The 12,303-nt window shown below is 44.9% G+C and overlaps 1 protein-coding gene across 1 annotated transcript; it reads left to right on the top strand.

Annotated features, from left to right (window-relative positions):
* The first annotated feature begins 9,122 nt into the window (after positions 1–9,122).
* LOC124703441 (glycerophosphodiester phosphodiesterase GDPD6-like) lies at positions 9,123–12,064 on the top strand. Its single transcript, XM_047235653.1, has 8 exons — positions 9,123–9,235; positions 9,723–9,910; positions 10,237–10,420; positions 10,517–10,591; positions 10,815–10,924; positions 11,046–11,264; positions 11,346–11,504; positions 11,610–12,064. The coding sequence occupies exons 1-8, from the start codon at positions 9,223–9,225 to the stop codon at positions 11,844–11,846; spliced, it is 1,185 nt and encodes a 394-aa protein (XP_047091609.1). The 5' UTR covers positions 9,123–9,222; the 3' UTR covers positions 11,847–12,064.
* Positions 12,065–12,303: the final 239 nt, after the last annotated feature.

Raw genomic sequence — 12,303 nt, 5'->3', positions numbered from 1 at the left:
AATTCTTACATGAAGAAAAGGGTAGATGAGAGGACAAACTTCATCCAGTTCATAGACAAGACAACTAGAGCAACAAGGACTTGGCAGCTCTCTCGAGACATCAGATGAAGGACCAGGCATTCAAAGAGGCATCCTGCAGTGCTGAAAAGAAGCTATGTTGAACAAGGCTTTGCTTGATCCTATGTGTAGCTGGAAAGACGATGGCGGCATCCAACTGCAAACTTGTCAGCAATTTCCCATCAGTGTCAACAAGAAACAGATTTTGTCCAAAACTGTAGAGCACAAACACGTCTCTCCCCTCATGTACAACCATCACATCCCGGAGCTCATGCCTCGTTATCTCTGCCACCGGCAATTTGGCATGGTATTTATGGGACGAGACCTCAGTATCATAGTCCTTGATCAACCAGATATCAACAGTCGTGATGGTATCGTTGCAGCTGTAGATGCCGAGTGTGCCGTCCACCTCATAGAGGTATGCAGTGCTTGTCTGAACGACTGGACCACGCATCAGTCGGAACGACTCGGATGTGGTGTCGAAAACCGTTATGGTCTTTTCGGTCTGATCATGCTTCACAGGGAGCGGCCACCAACTCCAATGCAGGTTACCACTGACCAGTACAGATGCGTCGAAGAAGGCCGCCTGCTCTGGCGGACGCCCTATGCTCCTCGGCCACACCTGGTTGCAGCCCAATGCGAAGACGTAGCAGGGTTCTTTCTCACGGCACAAGCCCCTCATGCGCAGTAGCAGCCGGTACTCACCAGTAGGAGGAAGTCGCGGGTGGATGCGAGGCGGCGCCAAGCGCGGCAGACAGCGCGGCAACGCGCGACGTCCTTGGCGGGCAGGCGCACCAAGATCTCCCAGCCGAAGATCTCCTCGGGAAGACCGAGGCATGGCGGATTTGGTTCAACTCTAGCGAGCCCCGCCATGGTCGCCGGCCGAATGCTCGGCGATTAATTCTCAGGAAGAAGATGAATGCTTTAGATCAAGGCTAACGGCAACAGCCGGCTACCGGGCGCGGAGTCTGCGGACAAGGGCCGACGGCGCGCGCGGGGAGGAGAGCCGAGGCAGGTGGGGAGGCGACACAAGAATCTAGGAGGAGGCCGGGGAAGCACATGGAAAGCGCAGCCGGCGACGCCGACGGTCGCCGTGCGGCCGCACCGGTCACTCCGTGCGCATCTAGGGTTTGACACAGGGGTGCGTGCGGGGGAACAGAGCACAACAGCGGCCGGAGATCGGCGGAGGAGACCGATACGAAGTCGCGCCGGTGAGCGGCAGCAGCAGGAGGTGGCGGAAACGGCCGGGATCGGCGGAGGCGGCGGCCTTTCCGTTGTGGAGCAGAGACAAAATGGATCGGTACTTGGGGAGAGACGAGGCAGAGCCAGAGCAAGAGATTGTGTGCGAGAGGAGGTTGAGACTTGAGACCGAGGCTTTGAAAATAGAGAAAAAAAAACAGTAGAGAAAAAAAATTTGCTCTGAAATATAGATAATTTTTTTTGACATGGAAATATAGATAATTGAATCGTTGTGTTTCTTACTTTTCTTTTAGAAAAGAAGTTTTTATTTACAGTTTTGGAAAAGAAGTTTGAGACCAGGCTTGCCGTCGAAACCGCCATCGCGTCAGACATCGCCCCAACTAAGCCATGTTACCGAGACCCGCCGCCATCGATGTGGTAGAATCCATGCCGCTCCACCTCAGAACCCCTCTCGTCTACTCCAAAACGATGACCCTAGGAGGGACCAGACAACGGTATCGGGTGCCGCCAACGTTCGATTATGGAGACCTAGCTCTAGGGTTTCCCCCGGAGCAAGCGCCCCTTTATGCATTGTGCGCAAACGTCCCCACGCCTCTTAGTCTTCATCTCTCTGAAGTACGAGCTCCAAGACAATACCTTCATTAAAGTAAGTGGCGTCAAACGCCGCCATATTTTGGTCTAGCTAGCCTGACGCGAGGTTTACCTCGAAGCTCATCGGAATCCCCACTATGACGATGCCCTCAAACGAGATTAGCATTGCCTGCATACGTCGCCGCATTATCCACATCGAAAGAGTCGGTCAAAGGATTTCTCTCCAGCGGTAGTCTCCCAAACAAGAAGATGTCGAGGCACATGGTTTCTACTCATCAGCGACTCCCGTCAACACAGAAGATAGGGCTGTGCAGGAAGAATCCGTCCAACTAACCTAATTAGAGATGTCACCAATGGCAACGAGAAGATCCTGATGCACCTGCCTGGGATCCGACCGTTGGGCCATCCTCCATGGACACAACCGGCCGCCGCGCCATCAAAGCCACTCGGACCTGCCACTCATTTCAGATCTCCGCTGCTCTGGCAAGAAGTAGCGCGAAGCCCCTGCCGCCCTTAGGTTTTTGCTTGTTGATGATAACTTCATATTTGATTAATTTTTCCCTAACTTTTTTCCTTTTAGTATCACGCTATATGCTCTTTGGCATTACAAGAAAATAGAAATATATAGAGATTTTCTAAACAAAATTAATAAAATATAAATACGTGGAATTTGAAGATTGAAATTTAGGGAGACCTTCAACTAGCAACTAGCCCAATCATGGCAGAATTTCATTGAGCATAACAACTCAAGGCTCTTGTTAGCAGGTAGCACCTCCATCACTACTGGGGGTGGCATGTTTGTCTCATGGTGAAACAACCACTGGCTAAAAAGGGAAACATCTGGATGCAAGTAGACACATCCACGGACTTTCCCGCATTACCTGCATCAGCCGCAAATGCAATGTGCGGGCTTTGCAGGTGCCTGCGTTCGCTACTGCGGCTGCCTGCAAAGCCCGGCAGGTTTTGAAGGTCGAGGAGGCCCCCAGTGAATTAAACTGCACCTTGAACTCGCGCTTGCTGGTGAGCGGCTTCATGGGCGACTTGATGCCAGAACCACGGGGTTACTTAACGCAAAATATGAAACTCATGCACGAAGCCAAACATTTGGGAGTTAGAACCAGCACAAACACAGAAACACCAGAAAGGTTTCATAAAAGACAAATCTAACATGCATGTTGCAACATTCCCTTTCACTAGTAGAAAACAGGGCTTATGTTTGAAGCTGTTCGGAGCTTTAGCACTGGTTGTGCTACGAATTCAGACTAAAGGGTGCATTAGCACCGGTTCGAGCGGCCAGAGCTTTAGCACCGGTTCATGCGGGACCTTTAGCATCGGTTCGTGCCACGAACCGGTGCTAAAGGGTTGGGGTCAGCCGCGTGGCGTTTAGCACTGGTTCGTGGCACGAACCGATGTAAAAGGTCGAACCGGTGTAAAAGGCTTTCTAGGTTTTTTTGCTCCTCACGCATCCCACTACCCCCCGTGGATCGTCTTTTTTAGCTTTGTAAAACACAAAAGAAAATGATAGAAAATTCAAAAAATAAAATCTTTTGAGATTCCTATATGTTACACAGCCTACTATTAGGGGAAATTAACCAATTTTAATTTTGACTTTTTTGTAATTTTTTTTAGAAAAAGGTAAAATGACATTAACTTTTGCATACAACGTCAGAAAAAAGTATAATATATCAAAATGACCGTGGGAGAAAGTTATATCCGAATGGAACAATGAAAGCATGAAGATATTAGTTTTTGCCAGAAATTCGGGAATTTATATTTTTTATTTTTTAAAATAAATTTAAATTAATAATTCCTTCCTGCATAAAGATTACTATTACTTAACCATAAAGGTTAGCCAATTTTTAGATTTACAAATTTTCAGGTTTTTGCAAAAAAAATATTGTTTATTTATTTATCCAAGATTATTATTACATTATTACTTTTATTTATTAAAAATATTAGTTAAAATTCAAACAATAAAGAAGTGTGATATCATGACCAACTTGTTAATGGGATTGATATGATAGTAATATCAATAACATGCGCGCGAAGCACTTGGAAGCGGGATGGGAAGGAACTCGGAAGTTAAGCGTGCTAGTGTTGGAGTAATTTGACTAGAGATTAAGTGTTGTTAGAGACTAAACTTGTCAAATAACTAAAATACTAGAAAAGGAAAAAAATAGAAAAAAAAGGGAGTGAAAAATAATTAGAAAAAATTGGATAAAAAATGGCATCGGTAGCGGGTTCTGCCGCGGCAAACCCTTTAGCACCGGGTGGGCGCTTGGCAGCCGCCAGGTGGTACCCCTTTAGAGCATCTCTAGCAGAGCCCGTAAACCACGCCGGAACCGTATTTTTCCGGCTGATTTATGGATTCGGGTTGAAAGTGGCGCAGAACAGAGACTGAACTCGTTGTCCGGCCCGAAAAACTTTTTCAGGGGCCCGAAAAATTTTAGACTCGACCCGCATTAATACAGATCAAAGGATGGTTTATAGGCCCAAAACTGAACGGACTTTTCCAGCGTCGCCGTCCGTACAACCACCTTCAGCCGCCGATTTCTAGCTGCTTTGCTAAAATTATGCGACGAGGACCAAGCTCGTGGTTGCAGACGGGACGCGCGGTGGACGTACACGACAAGCCATGGCGCAAGGCGGTGAAGGGCCAGGCCTGTGACGGGCAGCGGCGGCCAGCGGCTAGCAGCGGCCGAGCTGCAGCGGCCGGAACAGCAGCTAGCAGTCTAGCACTGGCCAAGCTAGCAGCTAGCAGCATGCGCGCCGCGCGGTGGCCTGCTCGCTTGAGCAGCAACACACAGCAGCAGCATCACAAATAGTCAATCGGCAGCACCAACCACGGCCATGTCCGGCCGAGCTGCTCTCGGAACTGCGCCCCGCGTTCGGCTCTTCCTTGTACACGACCATCCTTGCCTAACCTCCAAACTCGCAGCTACAGCTAGGGGCGCAGGCGGCGGCCGAGCGGGAAGATCTGGGCAGCAGCGCAGACAGATCTTACGAAGAAGACGATGATTTTCCGAATATTCCGCTTTTCAGTTTTAGTTTACAGGATCTGTTCTGCGCTAGCCGTTTTGCAACTCGTAAACATATTTTTGGAAGACTGAACTCGAGTTTTTCGGTTTGCAGTTTTACATGCTCTGTTAGAGATGCTCTTAGCACCGGTTCGCAACACAACCGGTCTTAGCACCGGTTCGCAACACAACCGGTGCTAAAGGGGGAGCCTTTAGCTCCGATTGCGTTGCACCGGTTGTGCAACTGGTGCAAAAGCCCCTTACAAGCCGGTGCTATAGGCTCGTTTTCCACTAGTGTTTCTATGGTAAGTGTTGGACCAAATCACTAGACCACACAAGTACACCAGCATTCATAGACACTGCTAATAAACCGACACTTCTCACTGGCAGCAGTTTCTCCTTGGATAGGCAATGGACTCCTATCGGTGATGGTGACAAGGCTACTTCCTCTTGTTCATCGAGTTCTCCTTCGCCACCGATGAGTGTAAGTTGTGGTGGTAGGTTGACAACATAGTTGTAGTGGCGGGATGAAGTTATAATCCACTTTTGGTAATGATCATGCTTGCTCCTCTTAGTTACTGATTTGGTCTGAACATGTAATGCTTTCTTACGACTTCATTGATAATTACGATCATGTTTCTTACTTGTCCTTCTTGTGGCATGTTAATGGTATGTTGTGTTCAAAGGGAGGCATCCATGAATCTACAATTCATGGAAATTCTGCCAAGAGCAAGTCAAATGGTTTCTTCGACAACATCTACAGAGGATATGATACTTTCAATGAGACACAAGAGGAGTACTAGAGCTTCTTGGCTGATAAGGATATGACTCATCAACCAATGCATCCTGCCATGGCTCATTAGCCAATGCCTATTCTAGCTAAGTATTTAGAATAAGAAGCACCTCGGGTACGATAGAGTAGGGTGAAAGATTTCATCATCGTCGAACTGATCATGGTGATCATTAAGTTCTTGTTCTTCTGATTCATCTATGATCAGATGTACATGCAATGGCATGGTAAACTCACCGTGTTTGAACCATGGCAAGATTATGAGAGTCTCATGTGTGCATCCAAACAAGTGTGTATTAGCAGAGGTAAAATAGGCTTTATGCATGCCACCATACAAAGGGGAGTTTAGTTGCCCACCCTTAGCAGAAAAACCTTCACATGCCACCAAAATAAGTGCCAGAAGTGGCCCCAAACTCGTTTGCAACGGGCTAACATTTATTAAGCCTGCCACACGAAACGCAAAATTTAGCCTAGGCTACAAAATGCTCCCCAAGTATTTTGGCACCTGCAATCGACCATAACTTGGCTTCCTCAAGAATGCAATGGATTAGTGGAAGACACAATGACATCGTTGAACGTCAAGAAGACCATGAAGCAACCATAACTTGATGTTCCCTTTATGTTATTCCATAGTTTAGTTTCTATATGAAAGAAGATCTGACCTTTAAAATTCGTAAGTAGTATGCATTCATCAGAATATCTAACCAATTTGTGTTTAATAGTTTATTTTCTCTAGAAGAAAAGGTCAGTACGCAGGTCATGACACAACCTAATGTTTATGTTGGTCATTCATTCTTCCGCCATAGGTAAGGGTACGTGTTTCTAATCTTTCTTATTGGAACAAGATGTCTTACCATGTGCAATAATAACTGTTATCCTTGTAACGACTAATGTGTGCACAAACTTCTCCGTCATACTATGTGTTGCAATTATTACCGTTCTCGTTTACCGTGTTATGGTTGTTTACAACATAAACTTCGTGCAATAACAACCGTTCTCGTTTACCGTTCTCGTTTACCATGTGCAATAACAACTGTTATCCTTGTAACGACTAATGTGTGCACAAACTTCTCCGTCATACTATGTGTTGCAATTATTACCGTTCTCGTTTACCGTGTTATGGTTGTTTACAACATAAACTTTGTCGATCATGCCAATGACACTACCATGGTGCCAGACAGCTCGTCCTCCTCGTCCACCCTGCGCTCGCACCTCAGCACGCGTCCTCCGTCAAGACTCCGCGGCTCCGCACCACCGAGACCCACCGTTGTCGATGCGGTAAGAACCAGACGGCTCCACCTTAGAGCCCCACCAGTCAACATATGCTCCAAAGACGATGCCCCAAGGGGAGAATGGCGCAGCGCATCGCCATCGTCCGATCTAGGAGGCCTGGATCTAATGTTTCCTCCGGAGCAGCCCGAGCGAGAAGATGATGGTTGTGTCGACGATGCCTTAAAAAAGCTAACGACGCATAGACGCCACCATCACCCTCCATGACCGAAGTTTGAACTCGGTTTTCACCAGCAGCCATGCCTTCCTAACTGACAACCAGTTGGATCCGTGCGAGGCGCACACATCTGCCGGAACGCCAACGAGCTGAGGCTCCAACAACCCATCACCGCCTCCTCCACGCATTGTCGACCACCATGGATCAAGTCAACGACGGATCTGAGCGGGAGTCGGATCCACGACCGCCACCTCCATCATCGCCAGACAGCATATGCCAGCGGCCATGGGGAGGACCGCGATCGCCGGCGGCATAACCCATATGCAACACACCAAAATATTAAAATTGAAGGGTGTGCATCCCGGTCTCTTGGATTTCTCGTCGCGTCGGTGCCGTGGCCATGGTCCTAGTCATGTTACGCTAGACGTTGGAGAAGGTGTCCGCCTCGAAACCAATTCACAACAGCGACGCTAGGAATGGATCAATGACGATGCCGTTGGTCGGCGGCCGCACTGGTCGCATGAGACTGGCCGTTAGGAACGACGGAGAGGAGAGAGGTGGTGGATTAGCTTCGAAGGCTCAAAGCAAGAGATCGTGGGGTAGGGGAACCACATCGAGTGGTCTGGACTTGGGCTTTGGGTCCAATGGTTTAGTTACTAATTTGTCCTTATGCTAAGTGTACAGTTACGTTTTAAGATCTGTGCAAAAAAAAATTTGGAAAAGCACAAAAGACACATGGCTTTACAAAATAATTATGTTTTAATTATGTTTTATTTTTATTTCATTTTTGATAAAGGGAATATATTAATATTCGAAGATACCAATTATACTGCCTCTGCAACAACGCAATACCCTAATGACAAATACGGATGCACACAGCACACAACCAAAAAGAGAAAGAGAATACTAAGAAATTATTATTTTTATTTCATAATTTTGTGAGAGGATTGAGTCAGTCACACTTCACTGTTGTAGGTATCGGCAACTGCAAAAAGAGGTTTTCCATGGATGCCGTGGTCGTAGAGTGTGTGCTTCTGCGGGCCTTCTTTCCAGTGTGTGTCTAGAATCTTCCCTGTGTCACTAGCGCAAGCTGCGTGTTATGTGTAATGTGTCGGTCATGAGATAAGTCCTTGTCTCTCATACCAGTGAATGCTAGCCTGTAGACAGTTGAGCATGGCGTATATGCTAGCTTCCTTGGGAATCGTACTATTGGAGTTCGTTGTCACCTCTTCTCTTACAATATTGACCTGACCTCCTGGGCAGATTTTGAGCCTTTTTTGTCGAAAAGGAGGAAAAGCCCAAAATGATCTGTTTAGATCACCACAATTGGCGATCTACATACATCCTTTAGATGGAGCATTTCTGTTCAGCTCTAGTTGCAATTTGTCTTCCAAACTCTAGCCTGGAAAAATGGTCCATGTGGTGATCAGTCTGGGAACTTTGATATAAATCAAAATGAAAATCATTGATATTCGTAGCATGACTCCTACGCTTGGATATCCGATTGATGAGACGGATATGCTTGGGCGTAATTCCAGCAGTTGGCATGTTGCATTGTCTCGCCAACTATCATGCAATGAAGTCACGAAGTCAGAAGTATCTTTCCCCTGTACAGTCTCCGTCAGGCCCAGCCTAGTCCACTCGGCAGCATTACAACCAGTGTGGGTGTGACCTATGGACACTCAGAGTCGATTCAATGGTCTTCATTGACGGCTGAAATTCTTGACCAGTGCATCACATCATTTTGTACAACTGATAACAACCTACCTGCATAGAGACACTGTCGATGCCGAAGAGGAAGATGACTTGTTTGTGCTTTTCCAGCAAATTGCTACTGCGGTCAACTTCATTCTCCAACCCTTTCTGAAAAGAAAAGAAAGCATACTGTCTTGGGCAAAAAAAAACAAGTCGAGTTAACACGAGGTGGAGTATTGCTGTCAAATGGGAAAAAACATAGAACACGAGGTGGGGTCTTATATATATAGGAGATGTCTAGCGAGAAATAGCGTTGTGAATTATGAGAAGAAAGGCCTGCCTCCTAGGCAGCCCTGTGGTTCTTAAAGGCTCATCGACGAGGAAGCGGCAGAAGGGGAAGGAAGGAAGGAGGCAGCAGAAGCGCCATGGCTTCGCTCTGTAAGCACAAATACCTCTCTCTTTTAGTCTTGTACACCCCATTTTCTTTGCTCTCTAACCCAGCATCTCTCTCTCATCGTGAAAAAAATCTTTTCTGGTGTTTAGCCTGTTCTCAGTTCTCACTGCTCTGTCTTTTTTGTGAGATAACCATTGTCACTGCTCTTCTTGGCAAGAATAAGAATAAAAAAACTACTCTTTAGCTTTTTACGGGATAACTGCTATATTTTCCCGAGGTGCGTGCGACTAAAATTACAGAATTCATCTTTCTGTTTTATCATTAAGGCATACACAGTATTCAAATCAGTTTTATCTGATCCTATACGGTTTACTTGTGCATTCTTCAGCTTCTTTGTTGTTGTTGGTAGACTGAGAATACAAATGTTTCCTTTCTGTTTAACTGAATCAGAACCTCGCCATGGGGTTCATCTGTCGTGAATAGTTAGTCAGTTTCAAGATAAAGTTGATTGAATGCCATCTTTGATGACAGGGCACGTTTCTGTTGTTGTTTTTGTTGTCCTGGTACTGCTTGGAAGATCTGATGCCAATCCAGCTTCCCCTCACCGTAGTCAGCTTGATGTGAACCACAAGAAGCCGCTACAGACATTCAGACCTTTCAACATTGCCCACAGGGGTTCCAATGGCGAAATTCCTGAAGAGACTGCGGCAGCCTATTTGGTAACTATCGATTTAGTCCTCAATTACCAGCATCCAAATATTTCTCAATCTTTTTATATAAAGATATTTTTTGAGGGTAATAAATATATTTTTTCAAGTGGCCCATGAAACTCGGCTGTATTTAGTGTTTACCATATTAGTTTACAGTATAATATCAATCTATGACTAGGCAGTCACATGTCCAACCATAATAAAATTACTTGTATGCTGGAACAATATCTTGGATACCATGTTCAGTTATAATTAGCATACGATAGAGATTCTCAAAGATTGAAATCCAATATATTAATGCAAACCTGAATGTATGAATTGGTACGTTCTCACAGAGGGCTATCGAGGAAGGTGCAGACTTCATAGAGACTGATATACTTGCGTCAAAGGATGGGCATCTGATATGCTTTCATGATGTAACCCTCGATGCCACGACTGACATCGCTGACCGTGCAGAGTTTGCTGGCAGGAAGAGAACCTATGAAGTTGAGAGAGCAAATGTGACCGGATGGTTTGTTGGTATGGAAATTGTGAACACCTTGTTCTATTGCTATTTCTAGCTCATTTTGTTGCTGTGAATCTACTCTTGACTCTTGGAGTTCCGTTTGCTTACAGTGGATTTTACTCTAAGCGAACTGAAATCACTGAGGGTGAAGCAACGCTACACATTCAGGGATCAACAGTACAATTGTATGCTTTGTCTTTTCTATTTTTTTATTTATTTTTGATTTTCGAATACTACTGCCTTGTACACTGCTCATGTTCATATCAATAGTCGAATAAATTATGTTAATGTTAGATGTCATTCACATTTCTTGATCTTCATTGAACACAACCCCATTTCTTTATCTAAGAAAGGAACCACGTGTCTATCTGTTACACTTGCTAATATTTTTCTCAAACTATATTGCAGGGAAGTACAAGATCATTACATTCGATGAGTTTATCCAGATTGCACTTTATGCTGAGAGGGTAGTTGGAATATACCCAGAGATCAAAAGTCCTATTTTCATTAACCAATATGTAGGTGACTTCAACCTCACCAACTCCTGAGAGCAGTTTGTTCGCTTAAGGATGAAACTACTTTATTCTAGAGATTTTTTCATGGAAATTAACTGCATGATTATATTGGATGATCATGTAGGTAAAGTGGTCTGGTGGCAAAAAGTTTGAGGACAAGTTCGTGGAGACACTTCTAAAGTATGGCTACAAAGGCGAATACATGTCTGAAGATTGGCTCAAGAAGCCATTATTCATCCAATCCTTTGCTCCAACTTCACTCATTTACATCTCAAACATGACAAACTCTCCAAAACTGCTTCTAATAGATGACACCACAGCTCGGACTCAAGATACCAACCAGGTATTCAAAATCATCAAAAGGCAGTGATTTTTTTTTCCTACAATATAACTTGTTTTTCAAAAAATATTTTCCAACGTGCAGTCATACTCTGAGATAACTTCGAATGGTTATCTCACGTTCATAAGGAAGTATGTAATTGGGATTGGTCCATGGAAGGATACAGTTATTTCTTCCACAGTAAATAACCATTTAGGACATCTGACTGATCTTGTGGCACGAGCACATGCTCTGAATCTTCAGGTGAGCTGTCTGAGCTGTCAAGTGTTTTATCTTTTTGATGCAAAGGCTGGGGGTCTTAGCCTCCATTTTGAAAAAATACGATGCTAAATTAATGATGCATTGCAGGTTCATCCATACACATTCCGAAACGAGAACTTATTCTTGCACTTCAACTTCCACCAAGACCCTTATGCTGAATATGAGTATTGGCTCAGCGTAATTGGCGTTGATGGCCTGTTCACCGATTTCACCGGAAGTCTTCACAGGTATCAGCAGTGGACAGCTCCGCACCAAATGAAAGGAAAGACTGCCCAGGCACTCCTCCATGAGATCTCCAACATGCTAAAGGATGATGGATACTAATCTTAGGTTGGCAATCCTGTATACAGCTCCCTTTTGAGATTGGTGTCATTGTTTCATCCACCAAGAAAAAATATTGGTGCTATAACCACCGAGAAGAAGGAAGTACATGAGAAATAGCCTCATGTACTTCCTTTTTTGTAAAGTCAACACTTGAAACACTATTTTCTTCTTACAACAATTTCGGTATATCATCAATATGATTCTCGTTCAAAGAGAAATTGTTTTGTGCCGGTGACCTAAACAACTTCTTATAGTACTCAGTTATATAAACCTTCAGGTGCTTTTCTCCTACAATTGTCACCTCGTCTTGATCAAGTTGAAGAATCTTTTTCTTTCAATGTTTTCCATTAGCTATTAGACGAAAATATTTGTATTACTTCCCCTTGTACATATTTACCTTTGGCGTGTTCAACCCACTTAGTCTCTTCACCGCTTCTAAGTTTTGATAAGATGCAAT

This window comes from Lolium rigidum, chromosome 3 (genome assembly GCF_022539505.1).
Source record: "Lolium rigidum isolate FL_2022 chromosome 3, APGP_CSIRO_Lrig_0.1, whole genome shotgun sequence".
In the NCBI taxonomy this organism is placed as follows: Eukaryota; Viridiplantae; Streptophyta; class Magnoliopsida; order Poales; family Poaceae; genus Lolium; species Lolium rigidum.
Note: the sequence above shows the minus strand (reverse complement) of the source record. Positions and strands in the feature narration are given on the sequence as shown.